This window comes from Lagopus leucura, unplaced genomic scaffold (genome assembly GCF_019238085.1).
Source record: "Lagopus leucura isolate 7727_CA_CO unplaced genomic scaffold, USGS_WTPT01 Super-Scaffold_100009, whole genome shotgun sequence".
In the NCBI taxonomy this organism is placed as follows: Eukaryota; Metazoa; Chordata; class Aves; order Galliformes; family Phasianidae; genus Lagopus; species Lagopus leucura.
In genome coordinates, this window is record NW_024962266.1 from 15,681,860 (window position 1) to 15,697,753 (window position 15,894).

Genomic DNA, 15,894 nt, shown 5'->3' on the forward strand with positions numbered 1-15,894 from the left:
AATTGCACTTGGCACACTGGGGCTCTGCTTTCAGTGAAGAATGATGCTATCAGTGACGTCTGAGAAAAGCACTGTTTGTCTTGAAAACTGCATTTCTTTTGGGTACTGGACAGCTGATGGGTAACTGGGGAACACCAGCTCCAGGAAGAGATACATGTCCAGAGCACTGCAGAGAGGCTTTAGTGCTCTTCTGGACAGGAGGAAGTGAGTCACAATGTCCTGCATATGTGGTGCTGGTGTTGGGGAACGAGAGGGGGAGAGGTTTTCCATAAGTGACTGCATCATTCCAAACGGACAGAAATTCCATTTGTAATTGAATGTTAAGTTACCTGTATGGGTTCTGCCTCCAGATCGTGTGCGTTAGGAGTTAGCTCTTCAGCTCAGTGTGACATGTGGGTACCTTCACAGAAGACAAACAGCTCTGGGGCCCAGGTTGTCAGCGCAGGCTGATCTAATGCTGCTGTATTAATGCTTGCATGTTTTCCAACCGCCACAGACGTTTGTTGTTTCAGCAATGGAGACTCCTGAAGTGGCTGTAAGCAGCTGCAGCGCTCTGGATGAGGAAGGGATCTGCAGCTACAGACAACACCTGTCACTGCCACAGGAGCTGCTGGCAGAAGACCAGCTCAGGAGGAAGCTGAAGTTCTTTTTCATGAACCCATGTGAAAAATTCTGGGCCCGGGGCAGAAAACCTTGGAAACTTGGGATTCAACTGCTCAAAATAGCAATGGTTACCATTCAGGTGAGTACTGCGTAAGCAGGGACTCGATCCAATGAATTCAAATGAGGGGTGCAGATGACAAAGGCTTTTCCTTGGCCAGCGTGTAGACTGAAGGACAGACTGCAGAACTGTCTTGATCACATAGATGTAGCATAGATCTCAGGATCCTGGATGACATACTTCTCAAACTACTGACTGAAAAAGATTTCCTGAGAGTGGAGATGAAAGAAACCATCTTTAAGGATTTCTTTTTTCTCCCTTTCCCCTCTGGTTGTTATCTGTCCCATTCTACAATTAGAAATAAAATTTTACGGCAAAAGAATCTAAATAAGATCTGGACTTTTCAGATAAAATCTGCCAGTAGGTAATTAAATCTTTGTGCTATTGATTTGCTAGTGCATTCCCGTGTGTCTTCAACACCCAGCTTGCCCACAGACTGCTTTAGTGTCTTTGCTGAGTTATCCTTATCAAAAACTAAATATCCAGTTTGCCCTGTGGCCATAAAGCTGATCCGTAGACTACTGGTTCAGACTTACCTCTGATGAGTTTCTTCACAATACTGACAGACACTGGTTGTGAAACAATAGGCACTGAAGAGAACTGTGAGCTCCTGCAAACAATAGAGCACATTCTTCTGGGAAACTTTCCCAGCCCGAATAGCAGCTAGCAGGGTTTTATGCCAACTTCATGAGCTGTTGCAGTATGTGATGACTCTGAAGTTATCCTGTTAAAGCGCCATTTTCATCTGTTGCTGTCAAGGCACCTTTTACTCAAACCTGAGAGAAAGACATTTGGTTTGTTTGTTTGCTTGTTTGTGTTTGTTTGTTTTTGAGTTGTCCTCAATTTGCCTTTTTCTGCACTGGAGTCAGAACTTCAAAATGAGGTCTGGTTATGTCTTGTCCCACCTTTTTCTCTGAGAAATACTTAAGTTTCCTAAGGCAAATTATATTAGTGTCAGGCTGAAGTAACAAAGACATGTAACAATATATGGGTAGATTGAATTTGAGATAGTATCCTTTTCTTTGTGAAAATGCAAGTCCTTAGCCAGGAAGCTGGTCATCCTGTTGAAGGAACCATTGTTTCCTTAAAGCTTTCTTTTGACCAGCTCTGAAATGGAATAGCCTGCATGTTAGTGCCGTGTTTACCAGCGTGATGAGGGTAACTAGATGTTTTAGGACAGAATTTGTCTATTAGTGCAGAAGCCCAATTTGTCTTTGAATAGGAAATATAAATGTCTTTTTCAGCTGGTACTTTTTGGATTGAGCAATCAAATGGTGGTTGCCTTCAAAGAAGAGAACACTATTGCATTCAAACATCTCTTCTTGAAAGGGTACATGGACAGAATGGATGATACCTATGCAGTATACACACAGACAGATGTCTATGACCAAATATTCTTTGCCATCAATCAGGTAAGGATTGTCACTGCAATGAATGCAATATACACGCTCTTTACCTGGGTGCACCTTCTTCCTCTTTCATTCTGGACTGTGTCTGAGATTGAATGCATGTGCCTGTTGCTTGATACTGGAATACTGACTTGCTTATGTAGTTGGTAGAGGGAAAGGCTGTGTCCCATCTATTGAATGAAAATTGTAATGTGATATACAAGAAGTAACACATTTTGAGTTAATGCTGTCCTGGAGACTTACTTTTCATGAGAAGATGAGGTTGCAGACACTGCTTTTCCTGTGCTGTTTACAGGACTTTATGTTGAGATAACAAATTGGGATTGCTGAGTATTTAAGATTTTTTATTGAATGGCAGACTACCCTGCTGGATTTTCTTAAACACGAGGCTGTAGACCTCCCACTTTTTTTTTTTTTTCCTTCTTTTTTTTCTCCTAATGGATTCAATTACAGTTTTTGGAGAGAGGGGAAAAAACAAACAAACAAACCTGTAGCCAAGCCTACCAGAGTAAATGCTGCACACAATGTGCTGGTCACCAGACAGGCTCTGAAGAGAAATGGCTCTTTGGCACATCCGTGACTTTGAGTCTTCTGTAAAAGGCAAGTGTCAGAGGCACTTGCTCAAACATAGTTGCACTTCAGTGCTTGCAGTGAACTTTCAGTCCCCATCCACAGTCAACGTACTTTTTCTTGCTGTGGGAGGCATATTTCCTTAGCGGCATTAAAGTAACATGGAGTTAAATGGAACAGGAGTGAAAGACTAGGAAAAGCCTGAAATGACTCAGACCTCATAAGTCGTTAAGATAAAAAGTGTTGCTATATTAGTTGCTAAATTAGTTTTGTGGCCTTCTTCTGTATGCACTTCAACAGGCCCATGTTTCTCCTGTACTGAGGACTCCACATCTGGATATGGCTTTACTTCAGGTAAAGCCATTTTTTGAATGAACCAGTGGAGAAATCTGCTGTTTTTTCAGCAAAAGAAACAGTCTGTCTCTCGTTGCCAGAGCAATGGACTTGTGCAGACATCCCTGGAGCTGATCAATAGATTTTGTTCTCAATGAGCTGTTTGGATTTTAGCCAGAGTGCTTTGCAAATATTGAATTACATTTTCTACAAGGATTACAAGAAGAAAAATAACACACAGCAAAAAGGCATTTAGACTCAAATCCTACACTTTTTGCTTTTGTCAAATACCTTAAAGTGATGTGTCCAACTCGTGGCCCTTGGGCAGCATGCAGCCAGGCACAGCTGGCACTTCGGCCAGCCCCTGTCCCACACTATCATGGCAGAGCCACCACTCTGCAGAACCATCACTCAGCTCCAACTGAACACCAGTGCAGTATTAACTCCCTCTGGGCTAAAACTGGGTCATAAGGAGAGCTTCAAGATTGCAAAAATTATACAGATTTTGCTTATTTGCGACTCCATTTTCAGTCAACGTAAACATATTACACGTGAATTTTCAAATAGAATGTACAGAATTGCAATCAAAAGTCTGATCATGTCTCTCTACCAGATTTTATAAGTCCTCTCTCACCAGAGAGAAATACTCCTCACTTCACAGTCACACCTTATCTATGTCATTGCTTTCTGCAGTGTGTACATTTGTGAACAACTGTGCTCAAGGATGAAGTACAGGAGTAAAATTTCATCAAAAATCTTTACTGAAGACCTTTAGAACTCACTAAGAATTGCAACCACTTCCATCAAAACGGACTGTTGTGTTAGTTTCACAAGAACAAGGTCAAATGTCCTGCTAGTTCTGTATTTTTATTGCTTTACTTATATACATAAACTATAGTATATATTTTGTGGGTGCTCCTCTGCAAGTAATGCTTCCTGTTTTATTATGTTGGCCCACAGTGTCAGGGACAAATTTTAGTGGGGTGGCAGTAAAGCTGAACCTTCCCACCACTATCCCATTATGTGTGGTTGCAGTGTGGCAAATGGCAGCAGAGGGGCAGTCTGACAGCATGGTGTCTGGCATGGAAGTGTGTATGAAAGAAAGCTGTGTTATTTAATTCCTCCATGTAGAAAAATGCAAGATCTTGCCCCTGGATCGGGGCAACCCTCACTACTAATACAAGCTAGAGATGAAAGGGAAATTGCAGCCCTGACAGAACAAATATAGGGGTACTGGTGGATGGAAAGGTAGACATCAGCCAGCAATGTGCTTTGCAGCCCAAAAAGCCAACCACATCCTGGGCTGTATCAAAAGAAGCATGGCCAGCAGTGTGAGGGTGGCAATCGTTCCCTCTGATCTGTATTGCTGAGGCCTTTCCTGGAGTATTGCCTTCAGATGTGGAGTCCTCAGTACAGGAGAGACATGAACCTGTTGAAGTGCATCCAGAAGAAGGCCACAAAATAATCCCAGAGATGGAACACCTCTCCTAGAAGGACAGGTAAGAGAGCTGGAGCTGTTCAGCCTGGAGAAGAGAAGGCTGCCATATGACCTGATAGTGGCCTTTCAGTATCTAAAGGGAAGCTATAGAAAAGAAAGGGACAGACTCTTTAGCAGGGTCTGTGGTGGTAGAACAAGGGGAAATGGCTTCAAGCTCAGAGAGGGTAGATTTAGGTTAGATGTGAGGAAAAAGTCTTTTACAGTAAGGGTAGTGAGGCACTGCAACAAACTGTCTAGAGATGTGGTTGATGCCTCATCACTCAAGACTTTCAATGTGAGTTTGGATCAAGCTCTGGGCAGCCTGATCTAGCTGTGCATGTTCCTGTTCATTGTAGGGGATTTGGACTAGATGACCTTTAAAGGTCCCTTCCAACTCTAAGGAGTCTATAAAAAAATGTCACACACTGAACACATATGGAGACCAAACAGTGGATGTGAGCACAGTGAGGTGGTGGGTGATGCATTTCAGCAGTGGCAAAAGGAACAGTAGATCACCTCCACTGGCACAGATTTGTCTGGGTATGGCATGTGGCCTCCTTCTCATTGCTGGTGAAAATGCACAGCTAATAGTGGTGACCGTGCTGAAAGAGAGTGTTTTGTAGCTGAGAATGTGCTCTATTCCATAGTATTATTATGCTCTTTGTATCAGTTGTAGTTTGGAAATAATTAAGAGGCATTACTTTTGGATTGACCTTTGTAAATGCAGTCCTAGACAATTCCTCTTTATTCTGTGCAGCCCAGGAGAGCCAACAGGTTGTACACCCATGCTTTAAAGTATATGAAGACTCAGCTGTAGTGTGACGAACATTTCTAAGTTCTTCAGATGATCTTTTAACTAAAAAGAAAGGTTATGGCATAAATCTAAACTCTAGTTATCTTTGTGTTTGTTAGTTTGTTTCCCAAGAGATCGGTAGTTCTGGTGCCATCTAACTTTGTTAATCTCTTTGTTCTGAACTTTAGTACTTACAGTTGCCCAACATTTCTGTTGGAAACCATGCTTATGAGAAGAAAGGAGCAGAAGAGACAGCTCTGGCTGTATGTCAACAGTTCTACAAGCAAGGAGCCATCTGTCCTGGAAATGACACCTTTGATATTGACCCAGAGATTGTGACTGGTGATGAATCTAATCTGTTGTATTATTTCTTTGGGAGGAGGGACCCTACACTTGAAGATACATTCTTAGTGAACATCCAGTATTTTATAGTTGTATCAAATGATCTGTACTGAACTTATTACTAGCCAAAACTGGTAAGAAAATGACTGTGTAACTAACCTTCCTTTCAGGGAAACAGTCCTTTATATCTACTGCACAAACAGTGATGCTGTTAGCACTATGACTGTACAAGGCTGATTTCAGGCGCCTTCCCGGTGAATTCATGCTGAATAACTTGGCTGATGTTCAGAAAGCCAACGTATTTGTAACCGAGACTCCAAAGTGACTCATCACTTAAGTATGCTATCTTTACTGCTCTAGACAACTGCACTTCACAGCGTTGGGAGTGGGAAGGGCAGATTACAGTTAAAGAGCGTGATAACCTCCGAGATATTATTGTGAGTACTTATCCATTGCAGACTGCTTCTACATTGAGCCATTGATGTCTTTAGACAACAGAACAGTGGGAAAGCACAATTTGAATTTCACTCTGGATTTTCACAGGTAAGAAGGAGTAAATACCTCCTGCATTGATGTTTTTGTGCATTTTCTTTGCAAAAAACTAATGCGAGACCCTGTTCCAGGCTAGTGGCAGTGCAACTCATGTTCAATCTGAAGGCAATCAACCTCCAGACCGTTCGTCACCATGAGCTCCCTGACTGTTACGATTTCACCCTGACGGTACACTGATGTCTCCCCTGTGTCTTTCAGTTCAAAAATGAGAAACCATTCATGCTTATTTACTATATGCAGTCAGTGCAGATGTTTTCTGAGGAGTGCTGGGCACCATTCAGTGTCCTCAGTGGAGTCTGGATTACTCTGCCATGAATTAGTACCCTGTAAACTACTCTCAAGTGTTACTGTAGGTTTGGGCACATGTGATACAGTCCTCAGGTGCTTGTTCAGTTTACAGTTCAGTTTACAGTTTTGTAATCTAATCCCACTGAAGTATGGGAAGAACATGAACCTCTTCTCCTTAGAGAGATGTTTCTAGGAATGTGGTGCGTTTTTATTTTTCAGACCATGGGGATGTGGGGCTGTACATAAAAGAATTCCACCTGTATTTTGGTATTTACTTAATCAAGTAATACCAGACTTGTTTTTCATTTTGTCAAGACTTGACTTGAATAAACAGGAATTACTTTAATCATAAGCAGCTTTCATAACTTCTGCCTGAGAAGAATTATTCTGAATTATTGTGCAAACTTAGCAGTACAATATACTAAATATATAATGTTTTAACAGTCACTTTTAATTAATTTTTTGTTACTACAGATATTGTTTGATAATAAAGCCCACAGTGGAAGAATCAAAATCAGTCTAGACAATGAAATAGAGATCAGGGAATGTAAAGACTGGCATGTTTCTGGATCAAGTAAGTGATACAACTTAAACTTTCTTGCTAGTTAACCTTTATTTAAAGATGAGGCACTGTTGACATACACTGTCTAATAGGTACACTCCAAATCCTGTTTGTTTGTTTGTTTTTTGGGAAGAATTGTTCTTAAACAACCATGAAACCTTGTACCATCGATACTGTTGCACCAAAATGTTTTCATCATTCTGGTTTTGGTTGTTGAGCTTAAGCTGTTTACTGTTTACAGCAGGCTGTGAAGCATTGCTCTAGCACCAGGCAACGGAAGGACATGCGATAGTGGTGGAAAGTTGAACCTGATTCACTCTTATTTCAGGACTTAACAGCAGGCAGATAAGGAAGCACTGTTGTGCTGCTAGGAAGGGCTGCTAGAATGAAAGAGCTAGAAATACTCCTGATTGCTGCTTAAACATACTTTAGTGTGTATCTGAGTCTAACTGAGATGTGCAGCATGGTTGAATATCTATCTTAAATAGTAGATAATAGGAGCACCCTTTGTTGGGAGCTATTATCTCCAGACAACACTTTGCCAGAGATCTTTGTAAATTAATCTCTTTGAACACCAGAAGCTTTGCAGGATTTTAAATTCCACTTGTTTTTCATTGGGGCTTTTATTTATTTATTTATGATGAAAGAAGTCTATTTTTCTATTTTGTTGCTGTACCTGCATTAGGAAATTCCCTCGTCAACAGCTGGTATTAAGAAAAGGAGAGTTGTTTTTTTAAGATTCTAGCTGGAATTAATTTTATGAATTCAACGAAATGCATCACAGAGGACGAAACGTGCTGTTTAAGCAAACATACAATCTGCTAAACCATCAGCTGGCTTTGTTAGATGCCGTGTTATAAATGTACACCAGATGGCATGCTACCTCTAAGAGATTACTGGTGCAGCAGGATAAGGGTTTGATAGCAGGCCTCTATAATAATCTGCATTTGACATTGATGTAGATTGCCTCTCTGACAGTTTTCAGTATCATCTCTTGAAGTACTCTGTACTATTTTTTGAAAGCCAAACAAAAATATGAAGGCAGTGATGTCAAATGCTGCTATTCTGAACCATGCAGAACAACCTGCAGAACCATCTTGTTTGGCACCAGTACACGTGCCAGAGACTTCTAAACAAAAAGAAGGTGGGCTTTTTCTGGGTAGTTGGTATCTCTGTGATGTCTGCTAGTGTATCAGCACCCCGTTTTGGAGACTTGCTGCTGCCCATTCTTTCATCCTTAGCATTAATTTTCTTAAGTTTTTTTTCTAAAATGTAGGAATTCTTTTAGAATTAAAAATCAAATCCTCATACTAACTCCATCTAGATTCTGCTATACGATAAGGATAAAAAGGAAAAAGATGTCTACCAGTAGTTTTTTGGTGCAAAAATTGTCTGTAAATGATCAAGAATGTTATTTTTAGTAAAAAAAGATATGGAGAGATCATGTCTAGCTTAGTGTTGGTCATAGCTATCTGAGTAGTAGTGCAAACTAAGGACAGAAGAGCCAACTGATAGTCAAATTCTGTTCTGGAAGAGAAGATACATATTGTAGAATTCTTGAGATTGTTTTTTTATACAAATGTTTGGCTCAAAGGGCCATTCTAGTGCTTGCAAAATAGACAAGTCCTACCTCCCATTCTGCAGTGTTCACACTTTGATATATGACATTTTTAAGATGGTGTCAACCTTTCCAAATTAGCTGGATAGGTATTGGCAGTGCAGATATACTTGTGTGTCTCTTGAAAATGTCAGACAAGCTTTTGTGGGAAAAATGTAAGGATAAACATAGCAAACATCAAAAACTGATTCATACTTCAATACTCAAGATGAAATGCATCTGATTATATATAAATGCATGATTATATATATAAACATGTATGTTTTTGTTTCTGCAGTACAGAAGAATACGCATTACATGATGATTTTTGATGCTTTTGTCATAGTCATCTGTCTGAGTTCGCTGATCCTTTGCACGCGATCAGTGGTCAAAGGAATTCGGCTCCAAAGAGTGGGTATGACTCTTCCTTTGGAAAGTCTTTGTGTTTTGCATTAGTCTAATGAACTTTTCCCTCTTTTCCTTTCCCCCAGGAATTTGTAAGTTTTTTCCTATATTATTACAAGAAAGAAGTATCTTACAATGATCAGATGGAATTTGTCAATGGCTGGTATATCCTCATTATGGTTAGTGATGTCCTGACTATCACTGGATCAACTCTCAAAATGGAGATACAGGCCAAGGTAAGATACTTACACTGCTAGGTGGAAGCAATTTCTGTCTCACCTAGGTTTAAATCTCTGAGGTCTCTAGGCTGGCTGTACTCGATTCCAACTGGCAAAAATTTCAAAACCCTATTCTCTTGTCTGGAATTATAACTCAAGTGTATTGTTCCCAAATATCCCTATATATTATAGTTCTATTTCTCTTTGCTCCTTTCAAGTGCTTAACTGGCATAGAGATTTTCTTCTTAAGCATCACTTTTTTGCATTCCTAGCTTATGGTTTCCAGCATGTACCTAACACTCAGCCACAGCCTGGTTTAGCCTTCAATTTCTAAAATAAACTAACTACAGAAAATAAATAAATATGAAATGTTGGGCAACAAAAGTTGCAATATGTTACACTGAAGCACTCTAGTATTCAGATCATGCTGTTTTTTTTACTGAATCTGTATCAGACTTTGAAGCATAGCATTGCAACACAACAGACTTTGGACGGCAGTGATGAAAGGACAGAGCTGAAATCAATCTGGTGACTGCTTGATTATCACACATTGCTCTGTCTTACTTTAGGAGCTGTAAACTTAGATGTAGAAAGGAGCTAAGATGAGAGAGGTCCATGCTCACTCAGAAGAGGTCCATTCTCTCATGGAAAGGAGTGAACGCTTTTTATTCAAGTCAGCCGTCCAGATGTGAGCATTTTGGAAAAGAGCCTCAATTCAAAGTGTAGGGTAACTTGGATGAAAGTGGACCAGTATGTATAGATGGAAAAAACCCAGCTAAGTGCTGATAAAATATACATGAAGCTCTGGTCAGAACTAATTAAAAGCTAATTATTCTTCTCCTTGACAACTTTCTATACCTCACAGGCCTTTGCTACATAGCAAAATCCTCCTTAGTATTTACCTGAACTCTGCTGACACTTCAAAATATATATATTATATATATTATATATGTATATAAAATAAATATATAAAGCTTTATCTACATCCTGGAAGAGCTGTTTTTGCTCTGTAGTTCTAAAATCAGGTTTACACTCAAAGTTGGGATGTGGCAGAGAGATTCCCAAGCTGGTATGGGGAATCTGCGGTTGCAGTTGCAGCAGATTGCAGCAGCAGTGTCTGCAGGTCTGGGAACAGCAGGAGGTGTTTTCAGGGCCACGCAGCAGGACCTGATGAGTTTTGCATTGAGAGGGCTTGTCTGCATCTGCAGCTGCAGTCCAGCTGTGCTGTTAGCAAATAACGCTTAGCTCGTGGTGAGAATCTGGTTCATCAACAGTAATTTTTAAAGGCACGTGGAATGAGTAACACTTTGAAAGTTCCCTTATTTTTTTGGCGACACTTCTGCTCTCTACAACATATTGCCCCAAACTAATTTCTAATGGGAGAGCTTTTTAAGGAAAACAAAGTTTCGTATTAGATCTTTGTAGTAATGAGAGTTGCAATTTAAAACCTGTCATTTGTTATAATACCTGATTCTTTTTTTTTCCTTTTTTTTTCCTTTAGAGTCTGACAAGTTATGACGTTTGTAGCATACTCCTAGGAACATCCACTATGCTCGTGTGGCTTGGAGTCATTCGCTACCTAGGTTTCTTTCAGAAGTATAATGTAAGGATCTCCTGAGATCTTCATGCTGTTGGTATTTATTCTGTTTGCTGCTATAAGACAACACGAAGAAATGCCTGGTTGAATTCTTAATGTTTGCATTGCTTTCTGCAGCTTCTCATTCTAACACTGCGAGCAGCATTACCCAACGTCATGAGGTTCTGCTGCTGTGCTGCTATGATCTATCTAGGCTATTGTTTCTGTGGATGGATTGTACTGGGGCCATACCATGTGAAGGTAACATGCTCAAGATTAAAAATACAATGTGAATAATAGAATAGATTCTAAATAAATAAGAGTTTACTGCTGTTATCCTCTAAGTTTCCATGTCAAGACTTCCCTTAATACAAAAATCATTCATCTTCAACATGATGCTACTGTTTGGGTAGCCTGACTGTCACAACATGGTCAGACTTCCCTCTGGTTGTGAAAGCTCTGAGTCAGGAGTGGAAGCTGCTGTGACTTTCAGTCATATGGTGGGAGTCCTGCGTGGTATTTTGAGAAACCATTTTGATCTCACAGAACACTGTTATCAGACTAAAGCTTTGGAGATATTATCCTTTTTTAAGGTGAAATTGGCTTACAAATAGGAAGAGTTTACAAAAGAATGTATTGATTGCTTCTGTGTATAGGAGGGACCAACTGCTCGTTCCATAAGTGCATTCCGGTTAGCACTACGTGTTGTCATGCTCTGGGTGTACAAAACGTTCAGAGGAGCCAGTCCACAGCCATGTATCTATCTCCTCCAGGCTATATACAGTCTGGGGCCCCAAATAAAGTGTCAACTGTGGATGTCCTTGTCTTTTTCCAGTTCCGTTCTCTGAATGTGGTTTCTGAATGCCTCTTTTCGTTGATAAACGGAGATGACATGTTTGCCACTTTTGCAAAAATGCAGCAGAAAAGTTACTTGGTTTGGTTATTCAGTAGAATCTACCTCTACTCCTTCATCAGTCTGTTCATCTACATGGTGCTAAGTCTCTTCATTGCACTCATTACGGATACGTATGAAACTATCAAGGTAAGCATGAACTCTTAAAATTTATTTGCAATAAAAAAGACAAGATTGGTGCTACCCAGACTCTCATCCCCCTTGATATTTCGGCTTGCTCAGCAAGCCAGTTTTATGAACGAATATAAAAGCTATTTTTGAGGGCATGGAGTGATTGCAAGAGATTTTTACTTTGGTTTTCTTATAAGCCTATCTGAGTTCCTCTGCTAACGGATGCTTATTATCAACTGAAAAGTAGAAATTTCATATTCAGTTCTCTGAATCTTCTAATTTCATGCTTGAATAATACCTGAAAAGTGGTCAGGGGAGGCAAGTCTTATTTTATGTTCTTATTGTATTGCTTTAGGCTATTCTGTGCTTTAGCCTTGTTAAAGGTTTAACTAACTATCAATTTTTAGCACTACCAACAAGATGGCTTTCCAGAGACAGAACTTCAGAGATTTATATCACAGTGCAAAGACTTACCAAACTCTGGAAGGTACAGATTAGAAGAGGAAAGTTCTATATCTCTCTTCTGCTGTTGTAATGGTAAGTGCCTATGTTAAAATTATACATTAATATATACGCGAATGCAACACACCACAGAATATCCCTGGAGCAGTGTTTATGAAGCATACTTGATTTGGGGGGGCAAGGAAAAAAATAAAACACTGCAATAATAAGAAACTATTTACTCAATAATGAATGCTTTATAATGAAACACTGGAGTGAAAAGTCTGTCACTGTTGCCACTGCTAAAACACACCACCCACTGCCTCACTGTGCTCACACCTGCTGTTTGCTCCCCATAAACATTCAGCAAGCATCAAGGAATGTCAGTGGGTGCCATTTTTTTCCACATGGAGGATTTCAGTGACACACATTTGCTTCGTACAGGCTTCCATGTCAGTTGCCCTCTGCTGCCATCTATCACACAGAAACAAAATGTAACAGCATATTGGTGGGAGGGTTCAACTATTACTGTCATCCCGCCAACATCCAACTGACATTGTGGGCCAACATAATAAAACAGGAGGCATTACTTTCAGAGCAGCCCTTGTAAATACACACAGTAACTTGGGAACCCTGTATGTGTCATGTGCAAATATTAATTCTTTCTGTACCAACAGTCGGGACTTGCTGAACTCATTCTGTGTTCTCTTATCCACTTTTTAATTATACTTTACCCAGAGGTTTGCAAATTTAGATGGTAGCAGGCCAGAAACTTTTGGAAAAAAATCAGCTTGAAAAGACTTTAAAATGGCACACAGCTTAAGTATCATTATCACAGCTCTTAGAGAAGGACTGCCTAACTTCCACTATGGAGAGCGTAATGCTTCAGTTACTTAACACTTTGTTTCTTCGGAACTACCAATTGCAGGATATGTGGTTTATATTTAACCCAGCTGGCTGCAGCTCTGAGCCTTGCTTGCAGAAGGGCCCCTTGGTGTGGGAGCCTTAAACACTTGCAGCTTCCTAAAAAGATCCAAGACATTTGCATCTCCTTGTTATGGGCTTTTCTGAGTGTGATGTGTTGTTAATTGTCATGTATCTATGAAGGAGAGGAGATGAGAGCACGTTTTGGAGCCAGGACAGAGCAGATCCTGCAGCAACACTGCCTAGAGCTGAGAGCCCTTGTTCCGACCAGTTGCCTTACTTGGGATGAAAGCGTAGGATGAAGTGGAGCAGGCCTTCTTGCTCCTGGGTAAAGGGTGCTGATGTTAATATTTCCTTTTCTGTCACACCTCTCCGTGTGGTCAGGCAAGAAACAACACGAGGCAGGGATCAGGACTCTAGAAAAGCATTTGAAAGTTAAAACCTGATTGCTCTCAAGCAATTTGTTCTTCAGGAGGACTGGGTAGCCCACAAAGCCCTGGATGCAAATGGAGCTGCAGGCATCAAAGTACCTGGCTTTGGACCCTTATTTCCTAACTGATCATTTAATTATTTTATTTTGGTGGCAAATGTGATCTTTCTGTGTTCCTCATGCTATGCACATCAGTGCTCCAAACTGCTTATATCTGGAAGTAGCATTATTCTGTCCTTGGAAGCTAGACCACGGACTGACTTTGCGGTTGCCTAGAATTAGTGGACGTTGCTCCTTCAGCTCAGTTTTGTGTCCTTCTGGCTTTACTTTGAAACAACGACCTGTGGGAACAAACAAGTATCTCAAGTGGTAAAGGTGATACAGCTTCTGTTCCTTCAATAGTCATGTGGCCCTGCAATACACATGGGGCTCCTCCAAAGTCTTTCACATGTTAAAAATGTTTTAAGATGGTTAATGGTAGTTTCATACCACCAGATACCTAATTAGATAGTTCAGATGCATTTTCAAGGCTTCCTGTACAATTTAACTATTATTTTGGTGTGTGCACCTGACGTTTTTTTCCCCTTCTCCTGCACAGGTCCTAGTGAACATATCTGATGGTCTGTGGGAGCATACCATGGAGGCTCTGAAGCAGCGCACGTTGCAGGAAGTGGGTAGTTTAGAGCTGGTGGAAAATCTTACACCCTAAGTCTAAATGCTTTTCCCCAAAACCAGTGTAAACCTGTGGCAAAAGCTTGTGATATACTTGCAGCCTTTCTGGTCAGGCGCTCTCACTTCTAGCTCAGGTTTGTTTGTTTTTTAGCTTTGTTCTATTTGTTTCCTCAGTTAAAATTTTCTAGACTGCAAAGGGCATTAACAAGCTGTCTGTGTTCAGACTTGGCTAGACTAAATGGGTAGACTAGGAAGGCAGTAACTTTCAACACAAAGAAATAGTATCAGGCAACAGTGACTTTGAGCATCAAGCTAGCCCTCAGTACTAAAGGCATTCTCTCTCATGCATTGAGTGAATTAAAGCAGTCTGGTGCCCTCAAGCAGTTTTCTATATCTGTAATACTCAAGAAAAAAAAAATTAAATCTATGACATTTGGTGAAACTTGTTTCTGGAGACAGTACAGTGGGTTGATGTACAAGCCATTCAAATATGGTTCTGAGTATCAACCAAACATTTGTATGAGGAGAAGCACCATGTGAGGAACATGGCAGTCTCCTCTCAGAGAGGTGAGGACATGAAAGGCTGGAAATGAAGTTGGAGGGGTGAGGTGAGTGAAGAGATGTGGATGTCCCACATCCAGCCCCAGCCAAGGGTCCCTTACAGCATTCTGCTGAGCAGTGTGCTGACCTTACATTTTTTAAGGAATAGTCAGGCAGAAGAACTTTTAAAGTATTTATTTTTAAGTAGAGAACTTCCTTTAGTGTACCAGTCTATAAACCTGGACTAAGGTAAAGACATAGACTCTGAGAGTCATCTCACCACACATTAGAAACTGATGTTTCCTACCATGCTGTATGACCTGGTACTGTCTGTGGCTGTCTAGAACATTAGATCTTACACAAGTTCAGTTTTGTCAACTTAGTTTATATAGTTTGCTCATTGTGGTACAGTGCAATGGATGCCTTATTTCCTATAGTCTCTTCACTATAGGAGAAGAATAGAAAGACAAAGGAAAGCATATTTTAGATAACCTGCATTTTAAGCAACAATCCTGTAAGTGTGTGTGAAATCATGCAGTGAAATTCTGTATGCTGCACACCAACACAGTGCACACTAAACACCTTTTGTCTGGATGTTTACCTACTGCAAATGCACTACAATAAACACCTGCAGTTCCGATAACTACTGTGTGTATGGGTGGTCATTTCAAGAGTAAGTATTTTGCCAGGCTAGTATATAAGATTAAAAATGAACAATATATACGATTGTACATTATGTAATTTCTGAAGCAGGACATATAGCATGCAGATGTGCACTGCCTGGAGCCAGGCTCCTTCTTGGGTGCCACAGTGAGGAGCTGGTCTCCCCTGGCTCTTGTTAACAGCTGTGCAGGGTGCCATGGGAAGCAGTAAGTGAGTGCAAAGCCTTGCACTACAGGTGCTTTTGTGCTGAAACTTCTCTGACAGCTGCTTCAGGTCCTGGACTTCTGAAGCTTTTCAAGGAGGTTCATGGCATCCTGGCCTTGAGAGGCAAACAATAAGCAACCATGTGTTCTGTTG

The 15,894-nt window shown here is 40.6% G+C and overlaps 1 protein-coding gene across 2 annotated transcripts; it reads left to right on the forward strand.

Annotated features, from left to right (window-relative positions):
• The first annotated feature begins 495 nt into the window (after positions 1-495).
• On the forward strand, positions 496-15,509 carry MCOLN3 (mucolipin TRP cation channel 3). Of its 2 annotated transcripts, none has more exons than XM_042873531.1 (13): positions 496-742; positions 1,966-2,133; positions 5,492-5,645; positions 6,104-6,188; positions 6,269-6,365; positions 6,960-7,059; positions 8,943-9,055; positions 9,136-9,285; positions 10,769-10,870; positions 10,982-11,104; positions 11,679-11,885; positions 12,275-12,404; positions 14,261-15,509. In XM_042873531.1, the coding sequence occupies exons 1-13, from the start codon at positions 515-517 to the stop codon at positions 14,278-14,280; spliced, it is 1,677 nt and encodes a 558-aa protein (XP_042729465.1). In that variant the 5' UTR covers positions 496-514; the 3' UTR covers positions 14,281-15,509. The 2 variants fall into 2 exon arrangements, with proteins under 2 accessions (XP_042729465.1, XP_042729466.1); XM_042873532.1 differs by lacking the exon at positions 14,261-15,509 and adding an exon at positions 13,416-14,036.
• Positions 15,510-15,894: the final 385 nt, after the last annotated feature.

Coding starts and splice junctions, on each gene's coding strand:
- MCOLN3 (XM_042873532.1), top strand. CDS start 515: ATGGAGACTCCTGAAGTGGCTGTAAGCAGCTGCAGCGCTCTGGATGAG. Junction 10,871..10,981: donor GTTTCTTTCAGAAGTATAAT/GTAAGGATCTCC, acceptor TGCTTTCTGCAG/CTTCTCATTCTAACACTGCG. Junction 12,405..13,415: donor TCTCTTCTGCTGTTGTAATG/GTAAGTGCCTAT, acceptor GTATCTATGAAG/GAGAGGAGATGAGAGCACGT.